General features: G+C 46.7%; 1 protein-coding gene across 1 annotated transcript; it reads right to left on the bottom strand.

Annotated features, from left to right (window-relative positions):
• Positions 1-819: 819 nt before the first annotated feature.
• On the bottom strand, positions 820-24,147 carry LOC137449856 (saccharopine dehydrogenase-like oxidoreductase). The gene is made up of 12 exons (XM_068155796.1): positions 23,917-24,147; positions 23,583-23,695; positions 16,686-16,766; positions 16,117-16,246; positions 15,085-15,134; positions 9,228-9,358; positions 8,706-8,823; positions 6,773-6,892; positions 6,586-6,642; positions 5,945-6,056; positions 1,908-1,989; positions 820-1,457 (listed from the first exon to the last, which is right to left on the bottom strand). The coding sequence occupies exons 1-12, from the start codon at positions 24,128-24,130 to the stop codon at positions 1,346-1,348; spliced, it is 1,320 nt and encodes a 439-aa protein (XP_068011897.1). The 5' UTR covers positions 24,131-24,147; the 3' UTR covers positions 820-1,345.
• Between the last annotated feature and the right edge of the window lie 1,314 nt (positions 24,148-25,461).

Raw genomic sequence — 25,461 nt, 5'->3', positions numbered from 1 at the left:
CTGAACCACTGGACTTGGTGTAGCAACATCGTCAGACTCTGACAAAAATCCCACCCAAACTATGTCCAGTGCATTGCAATGCAGAGTGAAACCTTGCTTGCAGTGTGCTGAAGGAAATCTCTTTGGCAATGAAACAGCCTCGCCCATTTAAGAACAGGTTTTTTCACCTGGTAATCATCCCAAGTAGCTGTTGAAGCTCTGAATATCTAAACTGGGCAAACAGCGCTTCTGCACGCAGGCCTGTAATTGCATGGCAGCTACGAGGCACCGCCTCAGCCGCCGTGGGCGTACCGCCCACATCACCGCACTCACCGGGCCCATGCACCAGACGGGTATGCCTCGCCATGGCGGCCACCGAAGCCGTATCAGCCACATGGCACAGCAGCACGTCGACCTCCGCCCCGAGCGCCGTCTTCCCTGCACACCAGAGACCGCCGTCACCGACACCGCCCGCTGTGCCAACGGATGCGTCTCGTCCCTGCCTGGGCCGACACACCACCTCCCCCGCGCAGCCCCCTCACTTCTCCTCTCAGTCATCCCCCTCAAACCCGTCCACGGGTGGCGCCGCACCGCACCGCATCACCCCCAGCCACAGCCCGTACCCAGCCTTTCGGCCGCCACCTCGCCACCTCCTCCACCACAAACCAGCTGGTGGAACCTGAGGCCCCAACACCACCAGGTCCTAGGGCAGCCCGGCTGCGCCGGCTCCATGCCACAGTCAGATGGGCAAACCCTACACTCGGTGCTTTCTCATTTTTCAGCACAGCTCACTCCAGGCAAGCGCGTAAGGATGGAAATTAATGTACCTTAAGGCAAGTACAGAGTCAGCTGACCTTTATTACAGTCCAGGAAATAAAGAGAGATCTGTTGCTTTAGCTCTAAGAAACAACAACTACTCTTCTATTGTGCTATGGGGACTGAGGTTTTGCAAGAATGCCACAAAGCAATAGCACCTATCCACAGTGGTAGCAGGAGCTAGTGGTTTCAGCTGCTAAGGCACTTTTTATCCAGGGCCTGTCTACTTTTCAGTATTTTCTGAATAGGGCAAAGGAAGAAGACTGTGATTAGTTGTGAAGCAGAGTGTATCACTGGCCCTACTGTATGAAAAAGATTAAACAAAATTCTAGAACTAGCCCCCAGTAAATTGTTGATTTAATATCTTTATGACTTAAAACTCAATACCCTTTACAGGTTTGCTCACTACAGCAAGAAGGATAACATTAAACTCAAATTTTCTTCTATGTCTGCTGCAAACAATAGCACAGTGAAACTATCTTGTTATTAAGACTTCTACAGCCAATGAGTTTTACTGAGTTAGACCCAGGCAAGTTGTTAGCTCATAAAATCACATTTTGACTTCAGCCTTGCTAATAACAGAGAACTCAAGACCACGTTTGTTGAGGCGATCAATCAGTTTTGTTTTGGAAAAGGCAGCTCCGGGAGAATATACACCACCCCTGTTAATGAAAACCAAGAGTTACATTAGTGGTACAGTGGTGGAATGACCTTTTTTGAAGTCAGTGGTGTGTTTGCCTGCCTAAAAAAGAAAAAGCCATTCTGTCCCCCAGGAAAGCATATGAAGAATTTGACAAGTCTGTACATTAACAAGTTCCTTTCTCTCTCCAAGCAAACTCAACAGAAACTATTCTGTTCCCTGATAATATAGACACTGATGCAATAGATAATGCAAAAGCATAACTAAACAGTTGTGACTGTGTCCTTTGAAATTAAAAGGCAGATTAAAGTGACTGACTTGAAATGAGCTTCTGCTGATCGCCCGTGCAAAGCCATTTGAGTGAGGTAAAGTAGAACTCCACAGCATTAGGAGAACTGGATTTTTGAAGAGAAACATGGGCACACAATAGCTTTAATGGAGATCAAACTGCTGTCCGTGGGGAGGTACTTACTGTTTAGGCAGACAAGCTGTCTCTTCCAGAAGACATAGACCTGCTTGAACCATTGCAATTGGTGTAGCAACATAGCCAGTCTCTGACAAAAACGAAACAACAACAAAAAACCCCAGTGCGTTGAAATGTAGAATGTAATCTTGCTCTGACCTACTGCATGTTGAAGAATAATCTCTCTGGCAACGAAACAGCCTTCCCTATTTGAGAACAGTGTTTTTTTAACTGGTAATCATCCCCAGGAGCTGGTGAAGTCTAACCTGGACAAATACTGCTTCAATATACAGACCTACAACCACCCAACAAACATGAGCCATCATATCACAGCAACAGAGGGCCCCCATTACAGCAAGAGCTTTCACAGAATGGTAGGGGTTGGAAGGGATGTCTTGAATCCAACCCCCTTGCCAGAGCAGGATCACCTAAAGCAGATCACACAGGAACATGTCCAGGTGGGTCATGAAAGTCTCCAGAGAGAGACTCCACCATTTCTCCAGGCAGCCTGTTCCTGGCAACCTCAAAGTAAAGAAGTTTTTTCTCGTGTTAAGATGGAACTTCCTATCTTCAAGTTTATGTCCATTATTTAGAATAAACCTTTATTTAGAATAAACCAAACCAGGTTGGAAGAGACCTTCAAGATCATCGTGTTCAACCCATCAACCAATCCAACCCACCCAAACAGCTAACCCATGGCACCAAGCACTCCATCAAGTCTCCTTCTGAACACCTCCAATGACGGCGACTCCACCACCTCCCCGGGCAGCCCATTCCAATGGGCAATCACTCTTTCCGTATAGAACTTCTTCCTGACATCCAACCTGGACCTCCCCTGGTGCAGCCTGAGACTGTGTCCTCTTGTTCTGGTACTGGCTGCCTGGGAGAAGAGACCATCATCCGCCTGTCTACAACCTCCCTTCAGGTAGTTGTAGAGAGTGATAAGGTCACCCCTGAGTCTCCTCTTCTCCAGGCTGAGCAACCCCAGCTCCCTCAGTCTTTCCTCATAGGGCTTGTGTTCCAAACCCCTCACCAACTTTGTTGCTCTTCTCTGGACACATTCCAGCAAGTCAACATCCTTCCTAAACTGAGGGGCCCAGAACTGGACACAGTACTCGAGGTGTGGCCTAACCAGTGCAGTGTACAGGGGCAGAATGATCTCCCTGCTCCTGCTGGCCACACTGTTCCTGATGCAGGCCAGGATGCCATTGGCCCTCCTGGCTGCCTGGGCACACTGCAGGCTCATGTTCAGCCTGCCATCGACCAGTACCCCCAGGGCCCTCTCTGCCTGGCTGCTCTCCAGCCCCTCTGACCCCAGCCTGTAGCACTGCATGGGGTTGTTGTGGCCAATGTGCAGAACCCGGCACTTGAATGTATTAAATCTCATGTTGTTGGATTCTGCCCATCTGTCCAGCCTGTCAAGGTCCCTCTGCAAAGCCTCTCTACCCTCCAGCAGATCAACTCCTGCCCCCAGCTTGGAATCATCAGCAAATTTACTGATGATGGACTCAGTGCCCTCATCCAGATCATCAATAAAGATGTTAAAGAGCATGGGGCCCAGCACTGATCCTTGGGGCACACCACTAGTCACTGGCTGCCAGCTGGCTGTGGCACCATTCACCACCACTCTCTGGGCTCGGCCATCCAGCCAGTTCCTAACCCATCGCAGTGTGCTCCCGTCCAAGCCATGGGCTGACAGCTTGGCCAGGAGTTTGCTATGGGGGACGGTGTCAAAGGCCTTGTTCAGGTCCAGGCAGACTACATCCACAGGCCTCCCCACATCCACAGGCCTCCCCACATCCACCAGGCAGGTCACCTGATCATAGAAGGAGATCAGGTTGGTCAGGCAGGACCTGCCCTTCCTAAATCCATGCTGGCTAGGCCTGATCCCTTGGCCATCCTGCAAGTGCTGTGTGATTGCACTCAGGATGACCTGTTCCATGATCTTGCCTGGCACTGAGGTCAGGCTGACAGGCCTATAATTCCCTGGCTCATCCAACCGGCCCTTCTTATGGATGGGCACCACGTTGGCCAGCTTCCAGTCCTCTGGGACCTCGCCAGTGAGCCAGGACTGCTGGAAAATGATGAATAGTGGCTTGGCCAGCTCATCTGCCAGCTCTCTCAGCATTACCTCTTGTCGCATCACTGGGGATGACTGAGGAGAGTCTGGCTCCATCTTCCTGACACCCACCCATTAAGATACTTGTAAGCATTAATAAAATCCACCTCCAGTCTCCTCCAAGCTAAAACAGCCCCAGCTCTCTCAGCCTTTCTAGACTGTCTACAATAGTTCTTTGTTCCTCTTGAGCTGAGGTGCCAAGAACTGGTGAGCACAGCACTTCAGGTGAGGCCTCACCAATGCAGAGCAGAAGGGTGGAGAACATCCTATGACCTACTAGCCACACTCCTCCTAATGCATCCCTGGATGCATTCCAGCTTTCCCCATCCTGTGCTTAAATTCAGACTTTTGCTGTGAGACTGCTGCATTTGGCGATACTTCATTAACTCCTCTCCGAATATGCATACTCACTGTCTGAAAACTTCACTTCAGGTGTCATATCCCCTCAGAGGAATGACCTGAACACAAGTATGTCCTAGATAGCAATGATACCATGCCAGATCTGTTTAAGTTCACTCACAGCAAACTAGAAATAAACCTGTAGTAAGCCCAGGATGTCACAATGGAAAGCTCTCCTTAAAGCACTCTCCCTGTCACTGTCCTACTCTTCCTGTACCAATTTTCATTCTTGCAATGTTGGAGGGTGTGAGAGTCTAATAAGTTAGTCTCTCTTGATGTGTGTCAAAGATAAACTGATAGCAGAGCCACTGGAAAGAAGGTGGAAAGAATCCTGTCTACCAATCCTGGATGCAAATCAGCTTGTGATTGCATCGTGATAACAAGGGACTACAACAATGGACCCAAGGACCCAGCCATCACGCCTTCTGGGCAAGATAATCTCCGCCCATCAAGTACCCTGGGCAGGGTGATACAATGGTGTGTAAGGAATGTGGGGGGCCTTGTCTGGATGGAGACTGGGTAGACGGAGATCCCCCCCCTCCATCCAAAAATCTTGCCCAAACACACAGCAATACACAGAACCTAAGGATTATTTCCTGCCCCTGGAATTCCTGAGGGACAACATTTGAATACATACCTAAGTACTAAAAACCCTATAAAAGACCGGAGCAACTACTGGTTTGTAGAGAGAAATGGGAGAGAGAAACAGAGGAGAAAAACGGGGAGAAAAATGGAGATGAAGGAAAACACAGGAGACGTACCATGCCGCTGAGAAGAGAAAGCCGGGACAATGCTGCTCCGGAGAAAAGAAGCTGCCCGGAGGACCACAGCTCCAGCCAAAGCCTCAGCAGCCTTTCTCTACAGACCCAGGCTGCCCAGAGGAGCCTCAGCACCGTTCCTGTATCAACCCAACATCTCCCCAGAGTACCACAGCTGTTCTCCAGCAAAAGCCTCAGCACCGTTTCCCTACAAACCCAACATCTCCTGCAGCACCTTTCCTCCACAGACTTTAACTGTCTTGGGGGGGATGAGGGGTGTGGTAATATAATTCCTTTCCTCTTCTCTCTCTCTCCCTCTCTCTTTTCTCCCTCTCCCCTTCTTATGTCCACTTTATTTATATAATTCCTTTCCTCTTCTCTCTCTCCCTCTCTCTTTTCTCCCTCTCCCCTTCTTATGTCCACTTTATTTATGTAATAAATAGTCTAGCTGTTGATACTTTGGCCTCGTTTGTGCCTCTAATTTCACAACATGGGAATACTTAAAAGAACTGTGTCTCAGGACCGAGACTTTTAATGTCTCCGGACCTTGACATTTAAAGGAAAGAACAATAATGCAAATGAACTGACTAGTTAAAAAACCAGGTTACAACGAATGCTAGCATCCAAGGCAATACACTCTGTAAGGCTGTTGGCTTTGTCCATGTTGCAAGTGAATTGGCAAGGGTGAAAACAATGGCAGGGGAACCATAAACCTCTTTTAGAGTAGGGAATGTGCGGCAGAAGGAGTTAGCTGCACCTAACATACATACCTGGCCCTTTCACTTCAGTGCAGATCTTTACATTTGGTTTGCCATTCTGGGGATCCTGCCCTTCACTGTAACCTTCACCAAAAAAAGTCATTGTGAAAGAGGTTTCATCCATCTGTAGTGGACAAGACAAGTGTGGTCAGAAGTGACACGCTTACACCAGGCAGTTACAAGTAGCAGATACAATAACTACTGTGGTAAATACTGTGATCCATCTAAGCAGGACTACTTATTTTTAGGTTTTGCCTACAAGGCACAATTTCATCCAGGTTTTTAACACCTTTCTCTGTTGGAACTGTTACTGTTATAAAGTCCACTTTTTCTCTCAGTGCTTCCAGTCCTGGGTTGTTGTTACTCAGTCTCCCTCTGTCATCACCTTTGACAGTCATACTGAGTGCTGCAAGCCATCCATGTAAATACATCAAACAGCAACACCATCCATTTTGTCTTGTTTATGTTCCACATACTTTGGTGTCTAACAGCAGAGAACATGATTACTTAAATATTTAAAGCTATCCAAACAGGCATACACAATGTGCATCTAGAAAACATTTCTCTGAGACTAAGCAGTTGACTCTAGATTACTATTCCATCATTACCATAACAAATTAATTCAATAACTGCGATAGAAAACAGTCAGTCACCTGTTTCTGGGTTGGTCCTTTCTTTGTGAAGCGCCCAGCAGAGAAGAATTCCGGGTACTATAAAATAGCAGGGGGGGGTGGGGAAGAGAAATATGTTTGTGTGAATCAGACCAAAAAATCCAAACCCAATGCTAAAATAGAGAGGAAAAAGTATCTCTGGGCACTTAATTGTGTTTTGAATACTTACTTTTGTCAGAAGTTTTCTTCCACAACTAAACTTCACAAGAAGAAGAAATAAAATGCCAGCAAGCATCAGCTTGATAACAGAGCCAAGACCACCTATGTTCACATAAGCACCATACTGAACCTGCGGCAAAAACATATTTTCAGTGATACAGCTTGCATTAAAATGTTTCCATTGATTCTTTTGTTAGAAAAAGCCCCTTCCTCCAAATTCAGATGAATCTGAATTTGATACAAGATACCTCTTTAAGTAAGGCCTTAAACAACTGCCTCAGTTATAAACAAGTCTTTGAGTAACACTTCACTTTAGAGTTCATTAGAAGACAATCTAAACACAGAGTGGTGAAAAGAGTGAGCACAGTAAGTAAGAGCAGAAAACCTGAAAGGATTTATGCGCTTTAGTATCCGATTTCAGGCTGCTTTCCTGAAATCTGCCTTTCCTCCTCTTTGTGCTTTAGTTTATGAGAATGCTGGAATAGTAATGGCAAGCGTTTCTCATTAGTCATTTCCAAGTACATTTTTAGAGCACTGTCTTGCCAGCACCTCTTAATTGATGCCTGTGATTCTGCACAGCAGTTACAGTGCCAGTCTTCTCCCAGGAGACCATGGGGAAAAAACCCCACTAAGCTCATTTCCACCACCACTTGGCACTGCCTTTACTCCACACACCAGAGATCCAAGTATGAAGAAAGTCTCTATATACAAAGTGTTCATGGAAACAGAGCCGGGAGAGGGGATGGACATGATGACAAGTCTGCAAGTGCACAGATGTAGCCTAACCTGTCTTCACTGTGATAAACTGTGTGTTCAAGACATGTATGAATTTTCCTTGGAAAGATCAGTTACTTAGTGACTAGAGACTTCAGCATCTTTTGAAAAGCTTCTCCCTCCCAGTGTGTGATGAAAACGCTCTTACAGACTCGGGCATGTGCTTAACATGGTTTCCAGCGCTTCAGCTCTGAAACCCAGTTTGAATAAGGATGTGCCTGTAACATTTGCACAACGAATTGCATCACCAGCAGAGAAGTTTGTCTTGGGTTATGATGTGCCTGTAAGAAGCTCCGAATCAGACTGCTCAGAGATTTGTTAGCCGACTTCGAAGGCTGCAAGGCTTTCAGGTCTCTTGCTGTTAGAGGTGGAACTTCCTGTGTTCCAGATCTTGAGTGAGAAGAAATATTATTTACTACTGTGAGGGTGCTGGAACCCTGCAGCAGGCTGCCCAGAGAGACTGTGAGTCTTCTTCTCTGAATACTTTCAAGACCTGTCTGGATGCATTCCTGTGTGACCTACCCTGGCAGGGGTGCTGGACTCAGTAACTGCCAGAGGTCCCTTCCAACCCCTAACATGCTGCGATTCTACAAACTCTCTCTCTAAATGTTTACTACACTATGCTGACATGACTATAGTTACACACAGACTGCAATTCTGATCTTTTAGAAGCTCTGCTGATATTAAAAAAAAACCAACAACTTCTGCACAGGAACAGAATTTGATGCATTTATCATTCCCCAAAACTATGAAGCCTACCTTTCAAATATTTCATGACTCAAGGCTTTCATTCCCTGCAAATGCATACTGAGAAATCAGGCAGCATGAGAACCCTAGTTATATAACAAAGACTATATAACTAATACTATAAGCTACATAATATTAACTTATAAATTATTAGCAGCTAACTTTCAAGCAAGCTCATCAGGTAGATTATTGAGTAGTATGAAACAGGCCTGTGATGACCCAAGAATCTGGACCACATTGGGTCAAGTGGCTCCCAAAGGTGATCGACAGAACAAGTCTCCTTTAAAGGAGCAGAAGTATACCACAGTTCATTAGTATTTACCTAACTACATAAACCCTACAGAGATTTTAGGAATTGTCATGACATAAAGGGAAGATTCACTCAAAGTGCCAATAAAGACAGAGTAAGAACAGTAACTTACAGGAGTCTCCTTCAAATCTGTGTACAAGTAACGCTGAGATCGTTCCACAACGGAACCATCGGGTCCCATGAATGGAATGCAATACTCTCTGAATTCTGGACTGTAAAACACAAATCCTCTGCAGACAGAAAAAGAGGCAGAAAGTGTTCAAATGTCAGCCAAACTGAAAGAAACTGATTGCAACAGTCCCACCAATACTAGATTTTTCTCAAGCTTATATTTACGACAGTCGTCTTTTCACTGAGCCAAATTTATCCCTGGCTCAAGTCAAAGTTACACACACTATAGCAAGGATGAGTTTGATAATCTAAGTAATTAACTCCTCACATATTATTTTTTCCATTCTACTGATCACTTCTGAAATCAAACTGAGAAGTTTGCCATGTCACTAAAGTCTCTTAAAACAAGTTAACTCAAGACTCAGTGAATGCTGGGACATGTTCTTTTTTTCACTAAAACATGAACAAATCTGTAAAATGGAATCTTTGGTTCTACTTAATGAGCATCTTTCACATCTTATACCTTCTTTTAAGTTTTGCACCAACTACTGGAACAGGGGCATATCCTATCTTTTTCCGGAGGTTCTTCAGGTTGTCTTGATCCGCAATGAAATAAACAGCTGACTGCCAAGTCCCATCATGCATACGAAGACCCTGGTGACATACCACGAAACAGTTAAGTAATTCAGAATCTAAAGGTTTCATGTATTATTTTACTAATAACCTTACAATTATTACGTATCTATTGCGATTACATGCATTAAAGTATACTGAAATGTGGTGGCTTAGTGCCACTTGGCTGAGTGCCAGGTGCCCCTTAAGCTGCTCTATCACTCCCCTTCCTAGAAGGGCAGGCAGGGGAGAAAATATGATGAGGAAAAAAAACCAAACCACTCATAGGTGAAAATAAAGGCAGTTTAGTGATGCAAAAGCACAGGCTGCACGCAGAAGCAAAGGAAAGCAAATTTATTGTCTACTTCCCATCAGCAGGTGATGTGCAGCCACTTCCCAGGAAGAAGGGCTTCAGTACACAGTGATTGCTCCAGGAAACAAACATTGTAACAATAAAAGCCCCCCCACCTAGTTTCATAGTTTCATTCAGGGTTGGAAGGGACCACAAGGATCATCTAGTTCCAACCCCCCTGCCATGGGCAGGGACACCCCACACTAGATCAGGCTGGACAGAGCCTCATCCAGCCTGCTCTTAAACACCCCCAGGGACGGGGCCTCGACCACCTCCCTGGACAACCCATTCCAGGGTTTCACCACTCTCATGGGGAAGAACCTCCTCCTCACATCCAGCCTGAATCTCCCCACCTCCAGCTTCATTCCATTCCCCCTAGTCCTATCACTACCTGAGATCCTGAGAAGTCCTTCCCCAGCCTTCCTGTAGGCCCCCTTCAGATACTGGAAGGCGACAATTAGGTCTCCTCGGAGCCTTCTCTTCTGCAGACTGAACAGTCCCAACTCCTTCAGTCTGTCCTCATAGGAGAGGTGCTCCAGCCCTCTGATCATCCTCGTGGCCCTTCTCTGGACATGTTCCAGCACCTCCTCATCCCTCTTGTAATAGGGGCTCCAGAACTGGACACAGTACTCCAGGTGGGGTCTCACCAGGGCTGAGTAGAGGGGGAGGATCACCTCCCTCGACCTGCTAGCCACACTTCTCCTGATGCAGCCCAGGATCTGATTGGCTTTGCGGGCTGCAAGTGCACACTGAGAGCTCATGTTGAGCTTTTTGTCCACCAGCACCCCCAAGTCTCTCTCCTCAGGGCTACCCTCCAGCCAGTCACTGCCCAGCCTGTATTTGTGCCTGGGATTGCCTCGACCCAGATGCAGGACCCTGCACTTGCTCTTATTGAACTTCATGAGGTTGGCCTGTGCCCACCTCTCCAGCCTGTCAAGGTCCCTCTGGATGGCCTCCCTTCCCTCCAGCGTGTCTGCTGCACCACACAGCTTGGTGTCATCAGCAAACTTGCTGAGGGTGCACTCAATGCCACTGTCCATGTCCCCCACAAAGATGTTGAATAAGACAGGTCCCAGGACTGATCCCTGAGGGACTCCACTTGTCACTGGCCTCCACTGGGACATGGAGCCATTGACAGCCACTCTTTGGGTGCGACCATCAAGCCAGTTCCTTATCCATCTAGTGGTCCACCCATCAAACCCATGTGTCACCAGTTTGGAGACCAGGATGTGGTGTGGGACAGTGTCAAAGGCTTTGCTCAGGTCCAGGTAAACGACATCAGTTGCTCGCCCCTCATCTATTAATTTTGTCACCTGCTCATAGAAGGCCACCAGGTTGGTCAGGCAGGATTTGCCCTTGGCAAAGCCATGCTGACTGCTCCCAATCACCTCTTCACTATTCTTTTGAGCGAGTAGTGACTCCAGGAGGATCTGTTCCATGATCTTTCCAGGCACAGAGGTGAGACTGACTGGCCTGTAGTTCCCTGGTTCCTCCTTCTTACCCTTTTTGAAGATGGGGGCAATGTTTCCCCTTTTCCAGTCTGTGGGGACTTCACCAGACTGCCATGACTTTTGAAATATAATAGAGAGGGGTTTAGCAACCTCATCTGCCAGTTCTCTCAGTACCCGTGGGTGTAACCCGTCGGGTCCCATGGACTTGAACACTTTCAGGTTCTTCAGATGATCACGAACCTGATCTGCACTTACAATGGGCAGTTCTTCCTCCCCGTCCCTGGCTTTGACTTCCATAACATCAGGAGTGTGGCTAGAGGCCCTTGCAGTGAAGACTGAGGTAAAGAAGTTATTAAGTACCTCAGCCTTTTCCTCATCACATGTGACCATATCACCATTTTCCTTTCTGAGGGGGCCCACACCTTCCCTAGTCTTCTTCTTCCCATTAATATACCTGTAAAAGTTCTTAGTATTCCCTTTAATCTCCCTGGCTAGATTCAACTCAAACTCTGCTTTGGCTTTCCTGACCAGGACTCTTGCTGCTCGGGCAGCTTCCTTGTATTCCCCCTGTTCTACCTGTCCTTCCCTCCACTTCCTGTAGAGTTTCCTTTTAAGTAATAGTGTGTCCAGTAGCTCCTTGCCCATCCAGGCAGGCCTCCTAGCATTCTTACCTGCTTTTCTCTTTGTTGGTACACAGAGCTCCTGGACACAGAGGAGGTGGTCCTTGAATACTGACCAGCTGTCCTGGGTCCCTCTTCCCTCCAGGGCTTTGTCCCACGACACTTTGGCTAGCAGATCCCTGAAGCGATCAAAATCTGCATGCCTAAAGTCTAGGGTCGTGAGCTTGGAATACTTCCTCCTGATTGCCCTGAGGATGTTAAATTCAACTGCTTCATGGTCACTGCAGCCAAGGCCGTCTATGAGCCTCACATTGCTTACCAGCCCTTCCCTGTTGGTGAGAACAAGGTCCAGCATAGCACCTTTTCTTGTTGGTTCCTCCACCATTTGGAGGAGGAAGTTGTCTTCTATGCAGTCCAGGAACATCCTGGATTGCTGGTGCCTTGCTGTGTTGTCCCTCCAGCAGATATCCGGGTGGTTGAAATCACCCATGAGGACCAGGGCTTGTGACCTGGAAGCCGCTTCTATTTGCCTATGGAGGGCCTCATCTGCTTGGATCTGCTGGTCAGGTGGCCTGTAGGAGACCCCCACAGTAATATCTTCTTCCCCTGTCCTGCCTTTAATTTTGACCCATACACTCTCAACTAGCTTATCATCCCTCCCCAGTTGGAGCTCCACTGATTCCAACTGGCTATTGACATGGAGGGCAACACCTCCTCCTCTCCTTCCCTGCCTATCCTTCCTAAAGAGTTTATACCCATCTATGCCTACATCCCAGTCATGGGATTCATCCCACCAAGTTTCAGTAACAGCCACTATGTCATGGCATCCCAGCAGCACAGTGGCCCTTAACTCATCCTGTTTGTTGCCCAAGCTGCGCGCATTCGCATAGAAGCACTTCAGCTGGGCTGGCCCTGTCCTCCTCTTGTGCCAAATCCCCTAGGTTTCCACAGAATGTCCTGGTGGATCATTCGTGGCTTGCCTCAGGGTAGCAAGTTGAGAGCCCTTACCAGCTCTCCTTCTCTCTACTGCTGGTGAGCTGCCCCTCTGTTTGTCACCAGCCAGCAGGAGACTATTAACCCCTTCCCCCTTCAAATCTAGTTTAAAGCCCTATCAATGAGCCCTGCCAATTCCTGCCCCAGGATTCTTATCCCACTCTGGGACAAGTGTGTCCCATGAGTTGTTTTCAGCTCAGGTGCCTTGAAAACCAATCCATGATTGTGGAACCCAAAGCCCTGTCGATGGCACCAGCCCCTGAGCCATGAATTGATCTGTTGGCCCTTCCTCAGTGTGTCCTCATCCATTGCTGACGTTAGAGGGATGGCAGAGAACACGACTTGAGCCCCTGATCCTTTTAGCATTTGCCCTAAGGTTCTGAAGTCTTTTTTAATAGATTGTGAGCCTCTCATTGTTACATCGTCACTGCCCACCTGAAAGACCAGCAGTGGGTAGTAGTCTGAAGGACTCACGAGGTTGGGAATTCTATCTACAACATCTTTTACTTGGGCACCAGGGAGGCAGCTGACCGGTCTATGAAATTGGTCTGGTCTGCATATTGGGCCCTCTGTTCCCCTCAGTAGGGAGTCTCCTATGACGATGACCCTGCGAGGTTTCTTTTCTGGGTAAGTTTTGATGGCTGGCCTGAGGCAACCTGTCATTGGTGCAGCTTCTGACCTTCTTGGGTCCTCGACCTTACCAATGACCTGTTCCTCCTGCAGAGCCTCATACCTGTTCTGTAACTGCACTGGAGGCAGCGTGCTGCTCACAGGAGCAGACTTCCTTTGTTTGCATATCTTCCGTCGGGCAGAGACCTTTTCCCATTGGCCCTGCTAATGGGGGTTACTACAGGGAGGTTGAAAATCTTGCTTCTGGGAAGGTATCAAACTCCCTGTTCCCCTAAGTGTTACCCCCTGTTCTGGTTTAGAAGAGATTACATTATGGGAATTGTCAATTTTCTGCTCGCCATCTCTTCTAGCTCTTAGCCTTTCCACCTCTTCTTTTAGTTTGACCACCATGCTCATCAGATCACTGACCTGCTCACACCCGAAACAGGAGCTGCTCCCTCCAGCCTCCATGTCGAGTGCCAGGCTCCAGCACTCACTGCAGCCACCTGCCTGAACATCTGCATGCTTGTGTGTGGTCTCTGTTTGGGTGCCCACTGTCCTTCTGTTAGCCTTTGCTCTAGTGGTGACCATCTTGCAGTAACCACCCTCTCCACACGGCTTTTTTTTTTTTTTTTTTTTTTTTTTTTTTTCCCCCCCCTGTCAGTGAGAAGGCTGAGCTGGGCTGAGCTGAGCTGAGCTGAGCTGGGCTGAGCTGAGCTGAGCTGAGCTGAGCTGCGCTTCTCAAGCTGCCTCTCTCCTCAGCCATGCGCTGGGGTCTGTTTGGTTTGCGCGCGGTCTCCGCGGCAACCCCTCCCCCAGCTACGTCACTGCCCTCCGGCAGGTAGGCAATCTGAGCCCGCTGCCCCTCCTCCTCTCTTTGGAAAGTCCCAAGCCACCAGCCCCTTACCGCCTGAAAAGCAAGGGAATCAAAGCCAAAAGCCAAACTCCCAGAGCTGCGCTTCTCAAGCTGCCTCTCTCCTCAGCCACGCGCTGGGGTCTCTCCTCCTTTTGTTTTGCTCTCATTGCTGAGCAGACTTCAGATGCTTCTGTCCTGCCTATGTCCCTTCCCAGGACCTTGCCCACCTCTATCCCACTGGGTGATGGGGGGAACGTTGGAGACAACCTTGATGCTGTGCAATCTCTGCTCAGCAGTATCCAGAACACTGCTGCGTTATCCAGACCATTTTAGCTACAAATACAACACACAGCATTACGAAGGCTGCTGCAAGGAAAATTAACTCCAGATATTCATAAGAACAGGCTATGACTTGGGGCCCATCTGTCAAGATGGGTGATCAGGGCAGGCGAAGCAGTATATTCAATTGTTGGGCACCAAAGCTGGCTTGGTTTGGGTTATCACTGTGTTATTTAATAATGATCTTAGAAGTATCACATATATTGCACATTATTACATGCACTACACCTCGACCAAAATCCCTAACCAAATAGCCAAAGGCTAGGATTGCTGGCTGTCATAGTTTACTTGTGCCTGCAAAAACCAAGTATGTCTTGAAACAGCTCAACACCACAAACTTCAGGTAGACAGCCTATGAAAATAAACCTTACAAAAAGGTGCTGGGTTATGATACGTTTATGAGTGTCTAAAGAAGAAAACTCCTGGACTCACCAATGAATTCCCAGCTTGTTCCTTGATTTGAATTAATGTAATGACATATTCTAATAGGCTGCAGTGATGTTATCAAGTATATCTCTGAATTTCCATAAAGATATAAAGCAACTAACCTCAGGACCAGATTTCAACTTCAGGAAACTTTCAACAGCAGTTAATGTACCTATAAGGAAGGACAAAACATTACTTGGCATATACAGTCATTAGTTCAGGGAGCCAGACTGCATGCTGATACTCAGATACCAGGCTACTGACATTATGATTTGAAAAAGCAAAGCCACATCTTTATTTCAGTGTAAAGTAAACTAAGTCGCACAGCTATTTTTGTTAGCAAGTATCAAATTTCTTATGTAAAGTACTTCACTAAGGGTAACTAATACTATCTTTACTCAATTTTTCATTTGCCTTATCTAGTTAATGAGACAATGTAAATAATCGGGGGGGGGGGGGGGATAAAATAATCTTAAAAGTCTCATTTAATTTTCCTACAAGTTTCAAAATGAAGGATAAGGTAGGCTATGAAAATCGAGATGGACTTAGATTTGTTGAGCTTCTTATCAATCAATACACTCAGTTCTCTTTACTGAGAGCAATTCTCAATGCACTCTGCACCCAGCCTGTATTTGTGCCTGGCATTGGCCTGACCTAGATGCAGGACCTTGCACTTTGACTTGTCCAACCTCATGCAGTTGGCACTGGCCCACTGCTCAAGCCTGTCAAGATCCTCCTGGATAGCATCCCTTCCCTCAAGTGAGTCCACAACAGCACACAGCTTGGTGTCATCAGCAAACTTGCTGAGGCTACACTTGATGGCACTATCTATGCTGTTGACAAAGATGTTAAACAGCACGTCCATGCACTGGCCCAACAGTCCCGTGCTGACAACTGACGGTTCTCATCTCTCTGTGAGCAACATTACCTTGAATCCTTCCTCTGCCTAATGACTATTTTCCTCCAATCTAATGGGAGTGTGATTTACTTTTAAATTTTTCACTACCAGATCTGGTTGGAACTGGTCAGCTAGAAAAGGCATACAAAAAAAGGGACTAGAAGAGTTTTTACTTAAGCATTGCTGTTGTAGGAAGCCAGGTAAAAGCATATTCTGCGTTTCTTTTTCAGCATTAAGGTCACACACAGAAAGTCACCTTTCAACTTGTCTCTGGTGTACAGTACTCCCATATCAGCCGGTATCGAGTCAAAGCCACAGCTTCCAATGATATAGACTCCCTTTTCTGCAGCTTTTTGGTTGTATTTCAGGTACATTCCTTCCAGGAACTAAAACACAGCAAGAAAAAAAAAATTAAGCAAAATTCCCTATTTGGCCACACCCACTATTAGCCATCAGCACTTCACCATCTTACCACAGCACCCTACATACTTCAAACCATTCGGGAGCGTCCTTAAGACAGATATATATTCCTGTTCTATGGCATGAGTCACAGCACTGCAAAATGGGACCTACACAGCATTTACACATAGAATCAAAGCCAAGACTTGGGTAGAATTCAAACAGTTTCAGCCTGAAAGGCTCTTGTCAAAAAGTAAAAAAAACTGTACAATACACTTGAAAATAATTAACCCATCTTAAACTGGTAGCTCAAGAGATGGAATTCGTATTCCTTCTCAAAAACATTATCATAAACAGAAAACACACTGAACTAGTAGTCCTTTAACAGACCCTTATATAGAGTAGGATTTTTCTACTGTCCCATACCTGAGATTCTCCACTGATGTCAATGCAGCTTGCACCATTTTCAACACAAGCTTCTACCACAGGCTCCCCAACGAATCTGTACTATAGAAGGAAAGAACACCACACATAACAAAATAAAACCCGAACACCACAACTCACCCAACATGCTTTATCTAACATATTGTGGTGGTTTAGGCTGGGTGCTGGCCCAGATGCCACTGCACAGAACACACCTGGGAGGTCCCAAGGGGTGGGCCCAGCCCAGGGGGTGGTCACAGGCAGGTATTCCATTTCCCATAATGCCCTGCTCCCCTATAAAATGTCCATGCAGGGTCTTCTCTTCCTCTTTTGTCCCCAGCTGCAGCCTAGGTAAAACGGCATGAGCCGCCTCCCTTGGGCCTCCCCAGGCCCAAGGCTGGGTTGGGGGGGAGGAAAGAGCCCTGGGGGGGGGTTGGGTGTACCCCCAGGTGGGGATGGGATGTTCTTGGGCATGTTCTGGGATCTCTCTCTTTGTCACGGTGCTTGTTGTTCTCTGTAAAGCTTTCATAGTTGTTTGTTTTTAAATTGTTTTTCTATTTAAACTTTCCATCACTTTTGCAATCCCTTTGTCTGAGTCGTTGTTTCTGCCCTGTGGTGGGGAGGGGGTTTGCCACAACCCATTACACATATGTATCTACAATAAAAGTGAACACTGGGGAGCTATTGATTTGGAAATTCCTCCCCCACCTCCCAACATTAACTTGTGAGACCAGCTCTGCTGTATTTACAATCAAAACTACAATCTACAATGGAATGCAAAGAATATGTACAAAATATACAGTATTTACAGATATTTACAATTAAAAACAGCGTAAGAACTACCCCCAGTCAGGGACCAGGGGAAGCTACTAGCTTCTCCTTTTCTGCTCCTCTACCCCTTGTCCAAAAGGGAGAAGAGAAAGGAACAAAGCTGCTGTTAGACTTAGCCAAAACAAGGCAGCCAAGGCCAGAGCAATGAAGTAAGAAGAGATGAGAAGAATTGTTTTGGTATGACCAGTCTTATGGTAGTGATCTCACTAATGAAATTGATTAGAATTACCCTCATTTTCTTTTTAACACCCAGTAGTGATTTATTTACATTTTATTACTTCTCTGCTCAAGATCTGTGAAAAAATTTAAGGCATAGCCTAAAACTACCACAATCTACCTCTTCTGAACAATTCCACTGGCTGCTAATACTATCCATCTAATCTAAAACAGTATCTACAATAATGTGTAAATAAAGTTCATAGCTGGAATGGACTCTCTCAGATGCAGATGATTCAAAAGTTCAAAAAACAGGAAATAAGGAAACAGTTTGTCTCCCTCCACAGATGAGATGAAGAAAAGGAACAGGGACTCTGAGGTGACTCAGGGCTCTCGCACCATAGATTCCTCATGGATTCTTCCTTTGGGCATGATGTTCTATCTGCACAACACTCTGAATTTAAACTCTGTCAGCTAAAGTTAGATTTCTTTGTGGAACACACTGAATTTCACCATTCTCTTGCATTACCCAGTAAGTGTGACCAGGACCTTCAGCAAAAGCCACCCCTCAGACAGGTTTAGCCCCTCCTGAAGGATTAAATACCCAAACAGTTTTCCCCAACAGATTCTTTTCTCTAACTACAGGAACTCTATCACCATCTACCTTTCATAACAAATCAATTGTGCAGCTCCAACTTGATTTACTGAACCAGGTTGCTTGTGCTAGAAGTTTTTCCCCAGTTTTTCAAAGACCCACCCCCCATGGCTCTGAGAGTTGTCTTCAGCAACTGTTGTCTCTGCAACTGGGCATATTGGACTCCACACTGCAGACTTCCATTTCTACTTGTTTCCAACAACAGGAACCCTCTGTGAACAAAGCCTATTTCTTTTCATCATCAGAAGATGACTGTAAGGAGGAGCTTCCTCAGGATGAGTTACTCTCCTCTGGAGGTTTTATACAGTTAGTGCCTTCTGGCCAATTTGCAATCACTTCTACCAGACCAGGTCTCTGAAGATTTCCCATTCATGCTCAGTGTTATCAGAGTCATCCACTTAGACCATGTGGTATCCATTGCATGATGTGAAGAACCTTTACCTCTGAACATCCAATTCAAAACTGGCAATCTAGGAGCTAGCAGGAGTTGTGACTCAGTTCCAATTACTTCAGAAGCAGCTTTTACTCCTTCATAAGCAGCTAAAATCTCTCTCTCTCTGTTGGAGTATAATTTTCCCCTGAGACTTTATAGCCATGACTTCAGAAGCAAGTGGACTTCCGTGTGTCTCACCTGGAGCTCTCTGCCATAGACACCAGGTTGAACCATTGTCACTTGGAGCCATGTACAAAGTGTTCTTAATGTCTGCGCCAGTTTGGACAGGTCCCAAACCCATTGCTTGGGCTACTTGTTGCTTTATCTGGTCAAAGGCTGCATGTTGCTCAGGATCCCACTGGAAACTGTTTCACTTTTGAGTCATCATCATAAAGAGTTTTCACAATCTGACTGTATCCAGGAATGTGCAGTCTCCAAAATCCCACTGTGCCTTAAGAAACACAGAGTTTCTTTCTTTGTGATGGGATTTGCCATGGCAGAGACTCTGTTTATCACATCCATTAGAATGTGATGGCGACCATCTTGCCACTGCACTCCCTGAAACTGGATCTCTCTGGCAGGTCCTTTCACCTTGTCTCCCTTAATGGCAAAATCTGCCTTCAAGAGAATGTTAATTATTTTATTACCTTCTTCAAAGACTTCTTCAGCAGTTTTACCCCAGATGATGATATCATTGATAAACTGAATGTATTCCACCTTTCTCCAAAGCATCATGGATCACTGCATGACAGATGCTTGAACTGTGAATCCACCATGGGGGAAACAATTGAAGGTGTACTGTATGCCTCTCCAGGTAAAGGCAAACTGAAGCCTGCATTCCTCTGCTATGGGAATAGAGAGGAAAAGCATTTGCAATGGCTATGGTAGCACATCAGTTGGCCTCTTTGGATTCCAGCTCATACTGGAGTTCCATCATGTCTGGTACTGCTGTACTCACAGCTGGAGTTAACTTCATTCAGGGCATGGAAGTCAACTGTCAGACACCAGTCTCCATTCTGCTTTTGCACAGGCCACACTGGACTGTTGAAAGGTGAGTGAGTTTTGCTGATGACATTCTGACCTTCCAACTGACAAATCAAGTTTTGAATGGGCACCAAAGAGTCATGGTTGGTTCTGTATTGTCTGTGATGCACAGTTTGACATGCAATCGGCATCTTCACATCCTCTATCTCATGCTGTCCCACAACTGCAGATTCATCAGAAAGCTCAGGTCTAATAGACTTCAATTTTTCTCCATCAGTTTCTACAGTTGCTATTCCAAAAGCCCATTTGTAACCCTTAGAGTCTTTGAAATGCCCTTCTCTCAAAAGCAATTCCCAAAATACAAGGTGCATTAGGTCCTGTTACAATACTATGTTTCTTCCACTCTTTCCTAGTTAAACTTACGTCAACTTGTATCTGAGTAAACTCCTGAGATCCACCAGTGACTCAAACAATAGTGATAGGCTCTGACCCTTGATAATTTGATGGCATCATGGTGCACTGAGCTCCTGTGTCAACCAAGACCCTGTACTTTTGAAATTTTGAAGTGCCAGGCCACTGAATGTACACATCCCAAGAGATTCTGTTGTCTCCATTATCCCTTACCTCCCCTTGGCAGAAGGCAGGGCATCCCTAATTATGGGGATTACATCCACATGTACAGCTGGCACAGCATCTAGTGTTAGTGTCAGAATCACTGTTGAAGCCATTACAGTTGTTCTGGGAAACTGAGAAAGTGACAACTACCCCTTTTGGTATTGTTACCCCGGGCTCTGCCACTCTGCAGCTCCTGCAATCTCCTGAAGAGATCAGAAGTTGGTTGACCATCCCACCTATTCATGGTTTTACCAAACTGATCACTCAGAGTTATCCAAATACTCCCATGTGATTACCTCTGTTGTCTGTTCCACTTTGACCTATTTTGAAATGGCCTCCTTGCAGGATGTCTATTTCTAACAGCCGAAACTTGTATCCATTTGGAAGAAGAGGAATTGGTGTCATCCCCCTTCGCATCATTTGCCCAAGGCTTAGGCTTCCATGGGAGGTCATCTCTGGACAGGTACCTCATAAGGGCTGCCAGTATGAGGCATGTCCACAGAGAACCCTTACGAAGGCACCTGCCCAGATGCCTGCCTATTCCAGTGTCTTTCAATAGAGTACCCAGCTGTGATGATGACTTGTCACCTACCACTAAAGCAGGAGTACCTGTGTCATAGCATCTCCCAAACCAGCTCAGTATTAGCTCATTATTTCCTCTAATGTAATCTTTTCTTCCATGCCTAATATCCTGCCAGGGTGCATTAGCTGACTGTATGTCATCTTTATCATCAACCTCATCTTCTTGAATCAGCTGTCCCCATATTCCTGCTGCAGTCCTCCATAGGATTTCTTCAAGTCCAGAAGCACCTCCATTAGATCTTAATTTACCAGGGCCCATATCCTGTCCTGCATGTCCACCATCCACTGGTGGCCTCATTAATTCAGCTAGATCTCTTAAGGCAGACTTTCTCTTTGTCCTCAGAAGCATCCTTTTGAGCAGGAAGCCCCTGATTAGCAGGAGGCCCCTGATCTTCTTCTGCACCTCCCTTGCGTTTAGCTCAAAACAGCAACCAGCTTCACTGGTGCTGCTTTCAAATTCACAGCAGGATGGGCAGAAACAGCATTGCCAGGCTCTCTTTGGGACCCTGCTGCTGCTTCTGTTCCAGCTGCACAGGGCAGAAGGGTCTTTGTCTCATTAATGGCCACTGCCTGTGAAGCAGCAGCTGCTATTTTAAGTGCTGACGCGGGATCTGCCACCACCAGTACCGCCACCATTGCTTGCACAGGGGCTACGGGCAAAACTGCCAGTGCTGCCACTTTTACTGGTGCAGCCAGGTCTGCAGCCAGCACAGTCACTGCTCTTTTAGCAGGGCTAACTGCTGCTTGAGCAGAGGCAGTTCTGCCTTAGTGTTTGCTGTGGTTCAAAGCAGCTTTGCCCTGCCGGCCGCTGCAGCTTGTCCTCTTTCTGTATGCTCCTCAGCACTAGAAATCTCTGCATTAGTCAGACCTCTTACATCTCCTTATCTGCCTTAAGACAGAGCAATTAGGTGCACGTCTCTCTCGGTACCATACTATCAGCAGGCATACAATTATTATCACATAAATACAATTATTAGCAGATTCAAGCATAGCAAATAAATAATTTTGGGATCCCAGTTGCTTAGATAGCTCTCTGAAACAGGGATACTGAACTGAACTCAAATCTCAGCAGGAACAGTCAGAGTTGCATTACTATGTTTTCCTAAGCCAATAAAGCCAAGGCAGCAATCACCCAGCATTTTAGCTTGCATTTAAACCAAAGGAACAGATTATATGCTAAATATCTATCTAATTTACCAATCATTGCAGAAACACACCATTTATATAACATCACACTCAACACAGAATGTAACAAATGCCACAAACCCCAAAACAGCTTCATTTTGCTTCCTTAACCTGAGCAGGAATTAATCAATCAAGCAATGGCCCCCACGTTGATCAGGCACCAATTAATTTTGTAATGTGATGGGTTGGAAATTCCCCCCTGCCCCAATATTAACTTTGAGAGACCAGCTCAGTTGGAAGCAAATGAGAGCTGTATTTACAAGCAAAACTACAATGGAATGCAATGAATATGTACAAAGTATACAATATCTACAGATATTTACAATTAACAAACAGCACAGGAACCACCCCCCAGCCCAAACGGAAGAAGAGAAAGGAGCAGACAAAGTTGCTGTTAGACTTAACCAAAACAATGCAGCCACGGTCAAGCAGACACAAGTTAGTATCTCTCCAGAGCAATGAAGCAAGAAGTGACAAGAAGAAAGAATTGGTTTGGTACAACCAGTCTTATGGTAGATATCTCTCCAATGAAATTGTTTAGAATTATCCCTATTTTAACACCCAATAGTAATTTATTTACATTTTATTACTTTTCTGCTCAAGGTCTGAGAAAAAATTTTAAAGGCATAGCCTAAACCTACCACACTGAAGTGGGGAAAAAATGTAGTATCATTTCTGGGGGAGTGGGGAGTAGGAAGGGTGTAACACACTTCACTGGTGAAGGAGTTTGCTACTCTAGGACTACTCTATCCTGTTTCTCTCGTAAGACCACTAAATTTAATATGTCTAATCTCAATTTATGCTTTTGGCACTCATTCTTAGCATATTCTTTAATAAAATATTATTTATTTCAAAGATGTTATGACCCAACTTCTGGCTTTCATACTTTGAGCCCCTCCTGAATGTGCTGGAAGTACAGCTAGTGAAAACTTCAAGGGGCCAAAAACTTAAACCAGCAAGTCCATGGGCTTCTTTTCCAGCTCTGCTTCCAACCCTAGCATCACTTAAAAGCTCTTGGCCCAATGCAAACCCTTCCCCATTTTACAATAGTTATTTTTAATGCTGTCAAAGACTTAAATAACAAATCAAAACAAAAAAACAACCAAAAATAAAGGCAACCAACCAAGCCCCCTATATTTTAACGAGACCTGCACACAAATTATGCCATCAGAAAATGCAGTCACCAGAAATCGTGGTGGGAAATATTTAAGGGATCACAACACACGTTTGCACTTTTGGTCCAAAATGTTTCAAAAAGCTAGGTTTCATTGGGACAGCTCCAGACACTCCGGAGCTCAAAGGTGAGCTGCCGTTAGCCGTCGCAGCAATGCCTGCCCTGAGGAGCACGCAGCCCAGCAGCACGCAGCCGAGGAGCGGCACCCGAGGCTCAGACGCCAGCCAAGGCACCAGGAGAGCCTGGCGAATGCCGTGGGCGCACCGCCCGCATCACTGCACTCACCGGGCCCACGCAGCTGAGCACCAGACGGGTCTGCCTCGCCATGGCGGCCAGCGAAGCCGCGTCGGCTACATCACACAGCAGCACGCCGACCTCCGCCCCGAGCGCCGTCTTCCCTGCACACCGGAGACCGCCGTCACCGACACCGCCCGCTGCGCCAACGGACGCGTCCCGTCCCTACCCGGGCCGACATACCACCTCCCCGGCGCAGCCCCCTCGCTTCACCTCTCAGCCCTTCCTCTCACGCCCGTCCACGGATAGCTACCCACGGACGGTGCCCCACCGTCTCCCCCGACAAGCGGCGCTGTGCCGCACGACCCCTAACTACGGCCCGTACCCAGCCTCTCGGCCGCCCAGTTTAGCACTGCCTGCAGCTTCTGCCGGCTCCGCCCAGCCACAGCCCAGCGCAGGGTGCCCCTCAGCTCCCCATCGGCCATCACCCTCGCCACCTCCTCCACCACAAACTGGCCGGTGAAGCCCGAAGCCCCGAACACCACCAGGTCGTAGGGCCGGCCGGCCGCCTTGGCCCCGTCACCACCACCAGTCGCCATCAGGAGAGGCACCACCGCACTACCAGCCTGTGCCAGGCAGCACCCGCTTCCACACTCCCTGGCACCAGCCCCGCCCCATCGCGGGGCGGTGCACGAGGCTCCCGTTAGGTGCTCGCGGCTCCCGTTAGGTGCTCGCGGTGGCGTGCAGCTCGTGGGCCTGTGGGCGTGCCCAACGAGGAGGTACTCCACTCCCAGCGCAGGCGCGCGTCTCCTGCCGCCTGTGACAGCGCCCGCGGCCACGCGCCCTGACCTTTGCTCGCGTTCTGGTAGCCAGGGAAGTAGCAGAGATCCTTCTGCTCAGGGGATTATTGACATGCTCTGAACAAATAAAAGTACACCTAGATACGGCCAGGAGGTTGTTTGTAGGCCTACAGTCTCAGCTGTATCAGTGAAACAACGCAGTGTAACAGAAAACAAAGAGTGGGGGGGGAAGGACAAAGATGGGGTTTGTGTTCTTTTTAAATCTAGATAATTTTGCTGGTCTAATTTACAGAACAACCCTTCAAAACCAGTTTCTTATGTTAGAGGTCACTGAACATCTCATTAGCCAAGCTGGTTTCTTGCTACTCTCCTGTCCTTCCTACACACTGGGATAATTTCCAGCTGTGCTCATAATACTGTTGAACTCCTCTAAGCTACTTGCCTCTTATGCTAATGTTTTCTCTTCTGCCACCAGTTCTCAAAGTCAAGACTGCTTTCTTTGAGGCCACTGTCTTTGGTTTTCCACTTTCCTGTTTCCCTTGCAAGAGCTTTGAAAAAACATTGCAACAAGAAGCAAAATATATTTTTCCCCCCATATAAAATTGACAAAAATTGTTACTTTTTCAGATTTTGCATTAACATGTAAAATTGTTCAGTGGTAGGAGACTGTAAGGAGCCTGCAGATTGCAGAGGGATTCTGATACAGCTTGCAGGGCTGGCTGGATCCTCAGCCTGCTTTCGTCATCCCTTTGCTGGAGAAGCTCAGCTCTCTTGCCTTCTCTCCCTCTCTCATATTATTCCCTTTACACATCTAATCACAGAAAACAAGGCTCTATCAATCTATGGCTCTGACTCAATCATTTGTTAAAAATCAAGACTGCATAAGCTTCCTCAGGCCATATGTGTTTGGCAAGGCCTGTATTGTGTGGTTGGGCAGAGGCTTGGCAAGCACAATCTCGTATGCAGTACTGGGAACCCTGTCTCCTCTCAGTGACTGAAACTTTACAATGAATTTGGCATGCTTAGCCTTTATCAATCCACAACTCTCAATATTTCATCGACTCTTTCAATGTTAGCTATATTTCTCTAAAACGCATCATCTGGAGCAGGATAATTTATATACATTGGAG

This window comes from Melanerpes formicivorus, unplaced genomic scaffold (assembly GCF_026170545.1).
Source record: "Melanerpes formicivorus ecotype bairdi unplaced genomic scaffold, bMelFor1.0.p_v2 SCAF_2, whole genome shotgun sequence".
Taxonomy (NCBI): Eukaryota; Metazoa; Chordata; class Aves; order Piciformes; family Picidae; genus Melanerpes; species Melanerpes formicivorus.
The sequence above is the reverse complement of the archived record's forward strand: the minus strand, read 5'-3'. Positions and strand labels throughout refer to the sequence as shown.

Bases quoted from the DNA above. Each gene is read 5' to 3' on its own strand.
- LOC137449856 (XM_068155796.1), bottom strand. From the start codon at position 24,130: ATGGCGACTGGTGGTGGTGACGGGGCCAAGGCGGCCGGCCGGCCCTAC. The intron at 23,696-23,916 runs GTACGGGCCGTA...TCCGGTGTGCAG, and splicing joins CTGGGCGGCCGAGAGGCTGG to GGAAGACGGCGCTCGGGGCG. The intron at 6,057-6,585 runs GTGACTGACTGT...TGTCCACTACAG, and splicing joins AAGGACCAACCCAGAAACAG to ATGGATGAAACCTCTTTCAC.